The 15,691-nt window shown below is 42.6% G+C and overlaps 1 protein-coding gene across 1 annotated transcript; it reads left to right on the top strand.

The window, feature by feature from the left end:
* The first annotated feature begins 882 nt into the window (after positions 1–882).
* Positions 883–13,430, top strand: LOC104990909 (bcl-2-related protein A1). Its single transcript, XM_010843226.1, has 3 exons — positions 883–1,136; positions 3,614–4,212; positions 13,120–13,430. The coding sequence occupies exons 2-3, from the start codon at positions 3,793–3,795 to the stop codon at positions 13,225–13,227; spliced, it is 528 nt and encodes a 175-aa protein (XP_010841528.1). The 5' UTR covers positions 883–1,136; positions 3,614–3,792; the 3' UTR covers positions 13,228–13,430.
* Positions 13,431–15,691: the final 2,261 nt, after the last annotated feature.

The following is a 15,691-nucleotide window of genomic DNA, read 5'->3' as shown; positions in this document are numbered from 1 at the left end:
TTAAGTCTTTATTGAACTTGTTATAACACTGTTTCTATTTTATGTCTTGGGTTTTTGGCCCAGAGGCTTGTGGAATCTTAACTCCCAGACCAGGGTTCGAACCTGCACTCCCTTCATTGAAAGGCAAAATCTTAACCACTGGACCACCAGGGAAGTCCCCTGTACAGTAACTCCTAAACCACCTGCTCATACTATTTTTCCAGAAATGCTCATCACCACAGGAATGTAATTGGGCAGGGGTTGGGGGTGGCAGGTTATAATAAATTTTCCCATCATTGCCATGGTTCTTATGGTGCTCAAGGATGATTTGAGGAGAAAAAGCTGGCTGTACTTGGCTTCCTGCTCCTGTGGGCCAAGAGGCATTGTCCCAGGTGGTGGGAGGAGGGGAGGAAGAACCTCCCCAGGGGAAATCCCAGAGAAGTGACTTGACCACAGGTCTGTGTGCTCCTTTGTTCTATTACTCTAGGCGGAAAATGCCAAGAGAGGGTTAGATGTGCGAGAGATTTAGAGGGGGGAATGCCTGTGAGGGAGAACCGGGAGGGAGCTGTCAGACCACAGTGTGGGCTGGCCTGGGCTGAAGAAGAACCAGGAGGAAGGAGGACCCAGGAGGAAGAGTCTCAATTGGAGCAAAGTCTCAGCCATTCTTCACAAAGCTGATGAGGAGTCATCGAGCCACCTTTCAAAGGAGGCTGACCTACAGGGATGGCTCTTCCTACTCGTGCCTTGACCAGTCATTGACAGGGACAGCCTGCAGGCAGCACAACCTCTGTGCAAAGTCATGGGGGCGATAGATTAAGGACCAGCCGTGGGGCCCTTGGTCAGTTACAGCAATTACACCACTGTGGCACAAGGTTTACAGTGCATTGTTGTTTTCTTTCTTCTTTTTATTTTTTAATTTTAGTAATTAATTTATTTTTAAACTTTTGGCCACACCCTGTGGCATATAGGGTCTTAGTTCCCCGACCAGGGATCTGACCTGCACCCTCTGCATTCGGAGGCTGAGCCTTAACCACTGGACCACCAAGGAAGCCCCAGGGGTGCATTTTCACGGCCACCACAAGTCCCTCTCAGCCAGCACCCTAAGCAGCAGCTCTCCCATCCTCCTTAACCCTTTGGAGATAATTCAGAAATACAAGGTATGTGGGATTTTTTTTTTTTTCCTGTTTGCCACTCTTCAGAAACACTGAGGCGAAGAATTAAAGTTACTCCATATGTGGATAGAACAACAACAACAAAAATAGTGAATCCCATCTCTCTAGGGACCCTGCACTGTTTACTCTTTTTCCCAGTCTCTACTCCTGCCTATTAGCAACCCTGGCTTCTCGGTCGACAGAAAGATGCTGCCAGCAGACAGGGATACAGTGCCCTGACTGCCTTCATTGCCATATAATCTGTTCCCCAGGGCTCTTCTTAGCCAACACTTTCACCGTTTCCACCAACTGTTTCCCAGAACTGGTGCCAAAGCTAAATGAATGACAGATTTGCAATTCACTTGAACCTAAGCGTTTAGGAAGTTATGCTCTTATTGGGAAGCCGAATTTCTCATTAGTCTGTAAAGATTGATGGAGAATTAGGGCTGATGAAGCCCCCACATTGTGCCAGCTGTGGTCACAGGTGCTACACGGGTCATCAGTTGCATACCTCACCCCTGGGAGTTCATTGCGCATGGCTGCATTTTACAAACCCTGGGCACATACTGAGTAAGGGAACAGAGATTTGGGTGGGAATGAGGCTTGGGTCCTCTGACGCCAAGTTTAGTGTTCCTTCTGGCCCCTAAATTCTATCTGCACGTTGGACAATTTGGCTGACTTAAATAAGAGGAAATAGAGGTATTGGCTTATAGCAGGATTTTGTCTTTTTGTTTGTTTGTTTGTTTTAATTATTTGTTTATTTGGCTGTGCTGGGTCTTAGTTGTGGCATGTGGGATCTAGTTCCCTGTGTGTGTGCTCTGTCGCTCAGCCGTGTCCGACTCTTTGCGACCCCATGGACTGTAGTCCACCAGGCTCCTCTGTTCATGGCATTTTCCAGGCAAGAATACTGGAGTGGGTAGCCATTCCCTTCTCTCCAGGGCATCTTCCCAACCCAGGGATCGAACCCACATCTCCTGTGCATTGGCAGGTGGACTCCTTACCCACTGAGGCATCAACCCAGGCCCCCTACATTGGGAGCCCAGAGTCTTAGCTACTGGACCACCAGGGAAGTCCTAAACCCCTTTAGTTTTGTCTAGAAGTGTCTCGTGTTGCAGTCTTTAGAATTGTATGTGTTTAACACCTAACCCATTGCTTAATGCTCTTGGGAAACGTATTTTTCATTCTTGATAGTACTTCTAAAAAATTTGTGTTCATCTGTTATGCAACAAATATTTGCCTAAAAAACCAAAGTTCTAGGGTAAATGGGATGTGAGGAATGAAGCAGATATGTTTTTCTTCCCTCCCATGTCATCCTATCTGAGCACCAAAGTGTCAAGCGCCGTGTTGCCTCAGCAGTGCTTGAGAGGCCCTGTTTACTGGCCGTTTGCTAATCTGTATTCCAAATTTTCATTAATTCAGCTTAGCCACTGGGCTATATTGAACTTTTTTCCTTTGGAGGTTAAATTCACATAATGTAAAAATGATCCATTTTATTTTCTTCCCTTTATTTTTTATATTTATTTCACTGTGCTGGGTTTTAGTTGTGGCATGTAAGATCTATTTCCCTAACCAGGGATCAAACCTGGGCCCTCTGCATTGGGAGCTCGGAGTCTTACCCACTGGACCACCAGAGAAGTCCCCACATGACCCATTTTAAAGTGTACAATTCAGTGACGTTTAGCATCTTCACAATGTTTCGCAGCCAGCCACCACCTCGATGTAGTTCCAAACCATTTTCATCACAAGACAGAAACCTGTACCTACTCAGCAGTTACTCCCTTCTCCCCTCAGCCCCCAGCAATCACCATTTGCTTTCTTTCTCTGTGGATTTACTTATTCTGGCTCTTTCACATAATGGGATGATACAGTAGGAGAGCTCTTACCTTTGGCTTCTTCCACTGGGTGTCCTGTTTTGGAGGTTTGTCCATGCGGTAAAGTGTATGGGGACTTCATTTCTTTCTGTGGCTTAAGAACATTCCACAATTCATTTATCCCTTCGTCTGTGGATGAACATTTGGTTTGTCTCCACCTTTTGGCTATTCTAATGATGCTGCTGTAGACATTCGTGTGTCAGGAGTTGTGGGGGTCCCTATTTTCATTTCTTTTGGGCATATACTTATAACTGGAATTTCTGGGTCATATGGAAATTCTATATTTAACTTTTTTTCTTTGTTTTTGGCCACACTACTCGGCATGTAGAATCTTAGTTCCTCCACCAGGGATAAAACCTGCGCCCCCTGTGTTGGAAGTGAAAATTAAACACTGGCCCCCAGAAAAGTCTCTATATTTAAGTTTTTGAGGAACTGCCAAATATTTCACAGTAAAAGTTCGTGAAAACTGTTTTATAATCCTACCAGCAATGCAGGAGGGTTCTGGTTCCTCCACTTCTTTGAAACTACATTAATCACTTACAGGGTGAGGAAGTGGCCTGTCTTTGAGATATTTTCCTCTTTCACATTTTATACTTTCTCTTTCACTTGCAGCCCACGCCTGAAAGCGACCAGGAGGAAGGATAGCTTTAGATGATGCAAACAGAAATTCCACCGGCCTCCAGATACTATCATGTGTCATGTTTCACCAGGCTCCACAAGCTTGAGCTTCAGACTGTCTCGGTCACTTGCAGGTGAGCAGGCTCAAGACTCTGCTCCCCAGCCAGGAGAAGATGACTGACACTGAGTTTGGCTACGTTCACGGGCTGGCTGAGGACTATCTGAAATATGTGTTGCAGATACAGCAACCTGGATCCAAGCCAAGCAAAACATCCAGGGTGTTACAAGATGTGGCTTCCTCTGTCCAGGACGAAGTGGAAAGGACTCTGAAGCAGTGCTTGGATAAGTTTGATGTGGTGTCCGTAGACACTGCCAGAACAATATTCAACCAAGTGATGGAAAAGGAATTTGAAGATGGCATTGTTAACTGGGGCAGGATTGTAACCATATTCGCCTTTGAAGGTATTCTTACCAAGAAACTTCTGGGCAAGTGTATTGCCTCAGACATGGACATGTGCAAGGACATTTCTTACTTTGTGGCGGAGTTCATCACAGAAAATACAGGAGAGTGGATAAAGCAAAATGGAGGCTGGGTATGTGTGATGGAAGTATTTTTCTTTGTTCTTTACTTTAAAATAGGAATTGAAATAGCAAGTCTCTTTGGTAATTTAAAAAAGAAATTTACCTAAAGGATTATATTTTCTTTGAGTAGTTTGTTTTAAATTTTTTTTTTTAATTTTAAAATAAAGAGGAATTTCCCTGGTTGTCTAGTGGCTAACACTCTGCACTTCTAACTCAGGGGGCCTGGATTTGAATCCCTGGTCAGGGAACTAGATCCCACATGGTGCGACTAAGACCCAGCACAGCCAAATAAATTAAAATAATAAAAAAAGACATTTCTAGCCGATTTCCAGTGAATCTTAAAACTTTATAGCTGAGAAACACTTGAGGTTTCAGTTTTTATACCTACAGTGTAAATTGAAGAAGTGAGTTTGGGGGATTAATAAAGCACCTCCCTAATGCTTCTTCAGAGTCTAGTCCACAGGACTGAGCTCTTGCCAGGGTTGTCATGACAATGTAGAATTAGTACAGAATGAGTTGATATTAGAATCTGTTATATTTAGGTATTTATTATGTTGCAAAAGACAGGTGTAAATTTTTACGAGTTTGTTGCTTCCTGCCCCCTCTCCCTGCCCCGCCCAGTTTTCTAATATACCAAATTCTGGCCATGAAAGCTTGGCGATTAAAAAAACATAATGTACTATATCACCAGCTAGAATCTATTCAAGATTTTCCAAATAAAAATTCACTTTATTATCAATGCCTCAAAAACTGAGACCATGCAGGGGTCCTAGATCACAACTCAAATTGTAGCATATCACGCATGCTTAGTCGTGTCTAACTCTTTGCAGCCCCATGGACTATACAGCTGTCCATGGGATTCTCCAGGCAAGAATACTGGAATAGGTTGTCATGCTCTCCTCCAGGGGGCTCTTCCTGACCCAGGGATGGAACCCAGGTGTCTTGCATTGCAGGCAGGTTCTTTACTGTCTGAGCCACCAGGGAAACCCCACACAACTCATTGATAAGGGGCCTGTCCCGGCTGAATGTACATACTTTTCTTGATATTCCAATAAACTCAATGCTCACTTTTCTTACATCACTGATTTCCCATAGATCCTCTCTTCAACCCACAATCCCTGGCCTCCCCTCTTCTCAAAGCTGTCCACTGTTATCAATTATTAAAGCATCCCTATTAATAAAAAAAAAATGCTTGTTGGATATATCTATAGAAAATATACATAGCACTTCTTTGTAAAAAAATTATAAGTTGTTAAATAATATTTAACAATACTAATACTAATATTTGAAGTGAAAGTTGCTCAGTTGTGTCCAACTCTTTGCGACCCCATTGACTATACAGTCCATGGAATTCTCCAGGCCAAAATACTGGAATGGGTAGCCTTTCAGAAATTGTTTGTGTAAATAGTTCTTGACATGGGCTTGATCTGTGGGTCAGGAAGATCACCTGGAGGACAGCATGGCAAACCCACTCCACTATTCTTGCCTGGAAAATCCCATGGACAGAGAAGCCTGGCGGGTTATAGTCCATGGGGTCCAAAAGAGTCAGACATGACTGAGCTCAGCACAAGGGCTTCCCCGGAGATCCAGTGGTTAAGATTCCTGCAGGGGGATGGGTTCCAGTCCCTGGTTGGGGAACTAAGATCCCGTCCTTCTCCAGGAGATCTTCCCGACCCAGGGATTGAACCCGGGTCTCCCACATTGTTGGGAAGTCCTAACATGGCCACACATACACACAAAAGAGTACTACATATATGCTGTTGTATGTGAATGCTGTTGAATGATCATTTCTAGCTGATGGATAGTTATTTATTTTGAGTTATTCCAGAGCTCTCATGAACGATACTTCATTGGATATCTTTAGTCGTGTCTTCCCTGTGCTTTTCTAGGGTGAATACTGGGATATAGAATGGCTAAGTCATGGTGTCAACACATTTTCAAACTTAGTAGATGCTTATCCTCCTAAATGATTCTAACCTAGTTACCCTCCTATCACAGCTTGATGGAATACACCACATTTCCTTTCATCCCAGCTGACTAATATTACGTTATGGTGGTCTGTCATATTTTCCCTACTCTGTTGGCTTAAAAATACATACCTAATTATCTTTTTGTTGTTGTCCACACCCTGTGGCATATGGAATCCTAGTCCCATGCCCCCTACAATAGAAGCGCAGAGTCTTAACCACTGGACTGCCAGGGCAGTCTTCTGTCTTGCTGTTTTAATTCTTTTTAAAATCAGTTTCCTTGATTACTAGTGTCTTTTCACATTGAGCATCTTTTCATATGTTTATTGACTATTTGTAATTCTTATTCAGGGAACTGCCTATTTCTCTCCTGTGTCCATTTTCCCATTTTTTGTCTTTTTCTCACTGATTTGTGGGAATTCTTGGAATATTCTGAACACAAATTATTTTGTGTTTAGCATTTATATATGCTAAGTCACTTCAGTCGTGTCTGACTCTTTGCTACTGTATGGACTGTAGCCCACCAGTTTTCTCCGTCCATGGGATTTGCCAGGCAAGAATACTGGAGTGGGTTGTCATTTTCTTCTTCAGGGAAATCTTCCCCAGGGATTGAATGTCTCTTACATCTCCTGCATTGACAGGCAGATTCTTTACCACTAATACCACCTGGGAAGCCCCTTGTATATGGTGGATATCTTCTAATATGTTGATTGCTTTTTAAAACTATAGATGTCTTTGGTGTTCATAAATGTTTTAAAAGTTGATGAAATCACACGTATTAATCTTTTACTTGATGTCTTTTGCACTTTGTTTGAGATCTTTCTGCATAATGAAAGGGCTTCCTTCAATCACTCTCCTTTCTCTATCACCTTTTTTTCTTGGAACTCAGCCTGACTTGGGGCTGGACAAAGCATGCAAGATATTTGGTCATGTTTTCTTCTGGGTGCTGTGGGGAGCTATACTGAAGGATGGGTGGGAATTGCAGCTATTACGCTATGTAGATTTCAAATGAATGCAGGAAGGTTTCTAGCACAGAGGTCTATGTGTAGAGAAATCCTAGTTGGCAAACTTCATATGAGTGGCTCAATGGTAAAGATTCTGCCTGCCATTGCAGGAGATGCAGGTTTGATCTCTGGGTCAGGAAGATCCCTTGAAGGAGGAAATGGCAACCCACTCTAGTATTCTTGCCTGGAAAATTCCATGCACAGAGGAGCCTATCTGGCTACAGTCCATGGGGTTGCAAAGAGTCAGACACTAGAGTACTAGTAATACTAGAGTGGGTTGCCATTTCCTCCTCCAGGGGATCTTCCCCACCCAGGGATCGAACACGAGTCTCACATGTCTCCTTAGTGACTCAACAACAGTAACAAAAACAACATATGAGCTTGCACTGTATTTGTAACACACACAAAATTAAGAAATATTCCTGAAAATTTTTAACTTATTCACAGTAAATGTTGTAAGTTCCTGGAATTGATAATTAGTGGATGGTATGGAATTGTCTCTGAGAAATTCTAGAAGGCTACTAATCTTTCGGGGGTGGTACAGGAGGTGGTAACCAAAACTATCCCAAAGAAAAAGAAATGCAAGAAGGCAAAGTGGTTGTCTAAGGAGGCCTTACAAATAGCTGAGAAAAGAAGAGAAGCAGACAGCCAAGGAGAAAGGGAAAGATATATCCAACTGAATGCAGAGTTCTAGAGAATAGCAAGGAAAGAAAGAAAGCCTTCTTAAGTAGTAAACTCAATACAAGTTTAGGGCTATTATTATTAGTAGCATCATAGTATCACCTAAGTTTCCTGAATATCTGCTCAGTCACTCAGTCGTGTCCGATTCTTTGCACCCCATGGACTGTAGGGCATGGGATTCTCCAGGTAAGAATACTAGAGTGGGTTGCCATTTCCTCCTCCAGGGGACCTTCCCCACCCAGGGATCGAACACGAGTCTCACATGTCTCCTGCACTGGCAGGTGGGTTCTTTACCACCGGCACCACCTGGGGAAGCCCAACTTCCCTGAATAGATAGGTGTAATCTCCAGAAATTATATCACCAGCTATATAGTTAGATATTAGCCACCATCTAAAACAGATGCCCTAAAGGGAGTGGGGGGGAACCAGTGAGATTTATTCTTTTTTCATTTTTATCATCTTGAGCTGCTTTTCTTTCCTTCTTCCTTCCCTCCTTTCCCCCTCCCTTGTTTCTCCCTTCCTTTCTTTCTTTTCTTTGCTGCTTCTCATGTCACTTTTTATTCCTCTTCCACATTTACCATTACTTCCTCCTGTCTCTGCCAGCGTGACATACTAGAAATGAAAAGGCTCTCGTAGATCTGACAGGAGAGCCAGTGCTATTATTATTAGTTTTTTCTTAGCAGTCTTTGGCATTCATGAGGAAAGCCTGGTTCTTAAAAACCAGTAGAATGTGTCTGAGAAGACACTCATCTCACCTCCTGGGACTGCCTTTCCTTTGCAGCCAGGTGGCTTTCCTGCTTTTGCCCACTTCAGTAAAACACTCTCCTGCCCCTGTACTGGTCGAGTGGAAAGGATACTCTACCTCCAGCTTCACATGAGAGGAATCACCTCTACCTAATGCACACCGAATACATCATGCTTGGCCCAGGGCCTGTGGTATAGAACATAGCCAGCAAATATTTGTTAATGGGGTGATGGAATGAACTGGCATTGAAAGTGAGATCTAAATTCCGGTTTTCCCACTCACTAGAAGTATGATCTTGGGTGAGTTACTGAAGTCACTTGAGACCCAAATTCCTAATATAATATAAAATAATATTTTCCATAATATATGGGCTTCCCTGGTGGCTCAAACAGTGAAGAATTCCCCTGCAATGCAGGGGACACGGGTTCAATCCCAGGGTGGGGAAGATCCCCTGGAGAAGGGAATGGCTGCCCACTCCAGTATGTTTGCCTGGAGAATCCCATGGACAGAGGAACCTGGGTGTCTACAGTCATGGGTTCACAAAGAGTCAGACACAACTGAGGGACTAACATTTTCACTTCACCTCACATAATGTATAATAAAGACAATAATATATACCGTTAAAAATTGAAAGAACTTTTCTGTAAGAGTGTTTTGTAAACTGTCAGATATAATACAACTGTGAAGGTTACATGGAAAATTCCAAAAAGTTTAAATATGCAAATTCTTAAAACTACTCTAATACCAAAAGAAAGCCCCCTTTGAAAGTAGGAATGTACAATCAGAACTGGTGCTTTCCATGTAACCAGCATGTTGAAGTCTGAGTCATAAGTGTTATGCAAAGTAGGTTTTATTTTCTTATGATCATCTTGCTCTCAATAATGGTCTGGTGAAATTGAGGGCAAATCAAAGGACCTACACAGGCGTGTAGATGATTAACCAAGTGTTCAGCCTGGCAAAGGCATTTCCAAAATGAGGTAATACAAGCTCAAAATTTTTTATATATCCTTTGATATATAAAATAGATTTGGGGGCCAGATTCTTCTTGTATATCTTTTTGAATTTTAACTTGAGATTTAAAAATCATTTAATGAAGAATAAGGTTAAGTGTAGTTCAGGTCTCCCTGAGGGCTCCTTCAGGGAGTATCTGTGGAATATCCTTTCCACTTGACCAGCTCAGCTCTCTCCCCTTGGGAGTCCTCTATGACTCTTTCCGTGCATACCCTGCATTTGACGCATCAGCAAATTCTGATTCTGCACACCCAGCACACTGGAGCAACTGTCTTCTCTCACTTAACTGTGTCAATAGGCTCCTCCCAGCTTCCCTGCTTCCAAGCTTGCAGTGCGATGCTCTGTTCCCCACATAGCAGAGTGATCAGAGCCGTCAGAGGAATTTTTAAAATAACTCGCCTTACGTATTCCATGTTAACACTTCCAATGTTTATAGACTATCCCATCATTTTTATGCATCATAATTTACTTAAGCAATTTCCAACAGCTAGACATTTGGGTTGTTTTCTGTTTTTCCTTCTTAGAGATAATGCTTCAATACTAAACATGGAGATGGTTTTCCACCCCCACAGCATAAAAGAAGACTGCCTTTCACTGCCCCTCCCTCTCCATTCTGCCTTTTGACTTTAGTTCCTCATTGCTTCTCTCTCTGACACTAGAAAAGAACTTGGTATCCAGGGCCCAACGGATGGTTACTTTGAGACTAAAGTCTGCCATCTTCTCAGTCAGCTGGGTTTCCAAATAAAGTCTTATTCCTTGCCTCAAAAAAAAAAAAAAAAAAGGAGGCTGCCTCATGATCACCTTCTCACAATAGAATGATTGGTTCATCTATAATAGAATGATTGGTTCATCTATAATCACACTACTCATACATTTTGGAATACACATTGCCTTCAAAAGTTTTGCTACCAATGGGACAAGCTCACAACTTGATCAGCATTAGGTGGAACCATTAAACATAATCTTGAGGGTTTAATAGACTTCTATTAACAAGGTCAAGTTAATAAGTCTAAAAAACAGTAAGATTCCATTACAATGTGAATTTAAGAGCTGATAATGTGGAGTTTTTTCCCCATATACTTGCTCATGATTGATATTTATCTTCTGAACAGCCTTTGCCTTTTAAATTATTGAGGGCTTGATGATTTCCTCTTATGTTTGAATGAACTCTTTCATGGCAAATGTGTAATAAATAGTATCCTGGTCTGTTGTTCTTATTTTAGTTTCTTATAGCTTAAAAAAAAAAGAATCTTCATATAGCTGAATTGTCAGTTTTTTTCCTTTGTTGTTGCTTTAGAACTTTAATAAATATAAGAGGGTGACATATTAACCATTAACTGCCTGATCATAATGGTGATCATTGTGGTAATAATAAAAATCATTGTAGAGTTGCCCCCACAGTACGGGGTTTATAGAAATTCTAGGAAGAGGAACACTGAAGTGGATCCCACACCTGGGACGGGTGGGAAATGCCCGAGTGTGTAAAGGCAGGAGAAAGAGGAAGAAAAGCAGGAGCAGCCTGTCCCCTCTGTGAGCATGTGACAGCAAGCGTCTCCAGGCATGATGTCACACTTCACACGGAGGCGGAAGTTGGCTTTCTTATGCAATCTTTTCAATGGAAAACTCTTCTGAATGGTGTTAGTCTTCGCTGCCGGTGATGCTCCAAAAGACAGTTCCGTAGCATTACTGAGTTCTCAGTCAAAGAAATATGTTTGGTTTACACTTTCGTGTTAGTCACACTAGACTGTGAACTACGAACTACTTGAAGACGTTTATAACCCCAGAAATGGAACTTTACTAGATGAACATCTAAAAAAATTGTTTTAAACAATTTTCTAATCTTCTTGGGAGTGGTTTGAAAATTTATGGATTGAAAAGAGCAGTGCTTTCATTTCAGTACAGGTCCAGGTACTAAGAAATCAGGTAACCTTACTTACATAACATTTTTTTCTGGATCTCTGTTTCCTCATTTGTCAAAATAAGAGAGGACATTAGGCTGGATAAGCTCAGCGGTGCTTTTCAGTGAGGGTGCTCTATAATAAATCAAAAGTTAATTAAATACAGTGTCCAGTTTATGTGTACATGCATTCTCAGTTGCTCAGTTGTGTCCAACTCTTTGCAACCCCATGGACTTCTCTATTCATGGAATTTTCTGGGCAAGAATACCAGATTGAGTTGCCATTTTCTACTCCAGGGGGTCCAGTTTACATGCTTCTTAAAAAAAAAAAAAAAGTCTGATTAAAAAAGGAATGAATGTAATCTGACTTTACTGTTGCATCCTCATGACTCTCAGCACAAAGGAGTTTACAAATAAAGGCTTATTTCAGGGGCTTCCGTGGCTTAATGGTAAAGAATCCGCCTGCCAATGCAGGAGACATGGGTTCGATCCTTATCCATGAAGATCCCACATGCCTTGGAGCAACTAAGCCCATGTGCCACAACTATTGAGCCTGTGCTCTAGAGCTGGAGAGCCACGACTACTGAGCCCACATATTACAACTACTGAAGCCTAAGCACCTACAGCTCTTGCTCTGCAGCAAGAGAAGCCACTGCAACGAGAAGCCTGAGCACTGAAACTAGAGAGTTACCCCTCATTTGCCACAACTAGAGAAAGCCTGCATGCAGCAACAAAGACACAGCACAGCCAAAAACAAATCAATAAATAAAATTATTTAATAAATGCATATTTTAGTCCCAAACATTCAGAAGAAAAAGAAGGGTGGGGGGCAGCGGGGGAAAGATAGACTCTCTACCCTCTAGAGCTATGCCATCCAATACAGTAGCCACTTGTCACCGGTGACTGTTGAACAGTTTCAGTGTGGCTGGTCTGAATTGAGATATGCTGTAAGTTCAAACACACTGGATAGTAAAGATATAGTACCAATAAAGTAAAATATCTTATTTCCATCATGCTTGCATATTGAAATCACAATTTATTTGTTTCCTTATCTACGTATTTATTTATTTTTGGCCATGCACAGCAAGGCATGTGGGATCCTAGTTTTCCACCAGCGATCAAACCCACACCCCCCACATTGGAAGCACAAAGTCTTAGTCACTGAACCACCAGGGAAGTCCCAAAATCATAATATTTTTAGATAAATTGATTATATTTTTAAAATTAATTTTGCCTCTTTTTACTTTTAAATATGTGGCTACTGGGAATTTCCTGGTGGTCCAGTTGTTAGGACTCTATGGTTGCAATTCCAGGGGAGAAGATTCAATCCCTGCTTGGGGAAATAAGAAAGATCCAGCAAAAAAAAAAAAAAAAAAACAAACCTGTGGCTAAAAAGATTACGTATATAGCTTGCACTATATTTCTGTTGGACAGTACTGCTCTAGGGTGGTCTGGAATTGAAGATAGAGAATGGTAATGAGGCTGAATAGAATAAAACCAGTGAAAATATAGAGAAGACTACCTACATTAATTAAATGAAAGTTTATTTGCTTTTCATTCCAACAAATTTAGTCTCCACTGATTTTTAAAATGTTAACTTTGTTCTCTTGTAGGAAAATGGGTTTGTAAAGAAGTTTGAAACCAAATCTGGCTGGCTGACTTTTCTGGAAGTTACAGGAAAGATCTGTGAAACATTATGTCGCCTGAAGCAATACTATTGACTGAAAAGGACACTCCACATTGTGAAATTTGTCCAATTTTTTAAACTCATACAAGAAGTACTGTCAACACTTACTTCTACTTCTACACAGAGAACTTTGATGATGTAACTTGACATTCTGAAGTTATGGGAATTTTCTCCCCATTTTAGTGAATAAACTGTACATATATGTGATGTGTACTCTCTGGGAGTCTAACAACAAAATGATAAAGCTCAATAAAGGGAACAGGGGCTGAATTAAGAGAAGGATGACCCAGAAAGTGATGTCTTTGGCAGATTTTCTTAAGGGTGTGTCCACTACCCCCAAATCATTTCCAGTGTCAGTAGTCTAGATTGATGGACTTCCCAGGTGCTGTGCTCACTCAGTCGTATCTGACTGTTTGCAACCCCATGGATTGTAGCCCGCCAGACTCCTCTGTCCATGGGAATTCTCCAGGCAAAAATACTGGAGTGGGTTGCCATGCCCTCCTCCAGGGGATCTTCCCGACCCAGGGGTCGAATTACAGCCAGATTCTTTACCATCTGAGCCAGCAGGGAAGCCCCTTCCCAGGCGGCTCAGTCAGTAAAGAATCCGCTGCCAAGAAGGAGATGCAGGAAGCCCGGGTTCGATCCCTGGGTCAGGGAGATTCCCCGGAGGAGGAAATGGCAATCCACTCCAGTATTCTTGCCTGGAAAATTCCATAGGCCGAGGAACCTGGCAGGCTATAGTCCTTGGGGTCACAAAGAGTCAGACATAACTTACCGACTAAACCACTACACCACAGTCTAGACTGATAGTGGGTGAGGTCTGCTGCCCACATGCCTCTGGGATTCAAGTTTTCTGAAGACCCCAGGGCCCCTGAATGGTTACGTGTGGTTTTCCACTGATGCCCTCTCAGCTCACTTCAGAGGTGTGCTTTAAAGCTTATGAATATGGCAGCGAGATATGGAGGATGCCTTGGGAGAATCTGAACAAGGATAGTCAGGTAAATGACTCAACGTTGAGCCACTGTTAAACTCTCCATTTAAGAAATTTCACAAAATAGGGACTCCCTTGTGGTCCAGTAGAAGATCCATTGGAAGGTCTGCCTTCCAATATGGGGGACATGGGTTCAATCTTTGGTTGGTGAACTAAGATCCCACATGCCACAGGGAAACTAAGCCCACGATCTACAGCTACTGAGCCTGTGCGCTGCTACAACCTAACCCTAAGATCGGATGCAGCCAAAAACAAATACAAAAAAATTTTCACAAAGTGGAAAATGATGTCATTTATTAGCCCCTGTGTTCTGATTTTTACATCAGCACATCAGATTGCAATATGGGAGCACTGTACCTTGTTCAGGGGAGCCTGGTGGGCTGCCGCCTATGGGGTCGCACAGAGTCGGACACGACTGAAGCGACTTAGCAGCAGCAGCAGCAGTACCTTGTTCTAGACTTTCTCCTTCTTCCTCTCCTCCCACAATACAATCTCTACCCACCCTGGGGCTGTTTTACCCTTCCTCTGAAGTTGTCCATGGATCCAGTAAAGAAACCAGAGCCTCCTTTCCCCATTGCCCTTCAGGGGATTTTAGTTAATTTATGTTTACCTCTCATGGTGATTCTTTTCCTTTTTTTTAGGTTCTGCCATGCAGCATGTGGGATCCTAGCTCCCTGTTGTTGTTCAGTTGCTGTCGAGTCTGTCTCTGCAATCCCATGGACTGAAGCATGCCAGGCTTCCCTGTCCTTCACTTTTTAGCTCTCTGACCAGGGATCCAATCTGTGCCCGCTGAAGAAGAGTTGGATACAATTTAGCGACTTAATAGCAACAACTGCATTGGAAACTTGGAGTGTTAAGCAGTCAGTCAGTCCGTCAGTTCAGTTGTTCAGTCGTGTCCAACTCTTTGCGACCCCATGAATCGCAGCACGTCAGGCCTCCCTGTCCATCACCAACTCCCAGAGTCCACTCAGACTCAGGTCCATCAAGTCAGTGATGCCATCCAGCCATCTCATACTCTGTCGTCCCCTTCTCCTCCTGCCCCCAATCCCTCCCAGCATCAGAGTCTTTTCCAATGAGTCAACTCTTCGCATGAGGTGGCCAAAGTACTGGAGTTTTAGCTCTAGCATCATTCCTTCCAAAGAAATCCCAGGGCTGATCTCCTTCAGAATGGACTGGTTGGATCTCCTTGCAGTCCAAGGGACTCTCAAGAGTCTTCTCCAACATCACAGTTCAAAAGCATCAATTCTTTGGCACTCAGCCTTCTTCACAGTCCAATTCTCACATGCATACATGACCACAGGAAAAACCATAGCCTTGACTAGACGAACCTGTGTTGGCAAAGTAATGTCTCTGCTTTTGAATATGCTATCTAGGTTGGTCATAACTTTCCTTCCAAGGAGTAAGCGTCTTTTAATTTCATGGCTGCAGTCACCATCTGCTGTGATTTTGGAGCCCAGAAAAATAAAGTCTGACACTGTTTCCACTGTTTCCCCATCTATTTCCCATG

Source organism: Bison bison, unplaced genomic scaffold (genome assembly GCF_000754665.1).
Source record: "Bison bison bison isolate TAMUID 2011002044 unplaced genomic scaffold, Bison_UMD1.0 scf7180017864181, whole genome shotgun sequence".
Classification (NCBI taxonomy): Eukaryota; Metazoa; Chordata; class Mammalia; order Artiodactyla; family Bovidae; genus Bison; species Bison bison.
The sequence above is the reverse complement of the archived record's forward strand: the minus strand, read 5'-3'. Positions and strand labels throughout refer to the sequence as shown.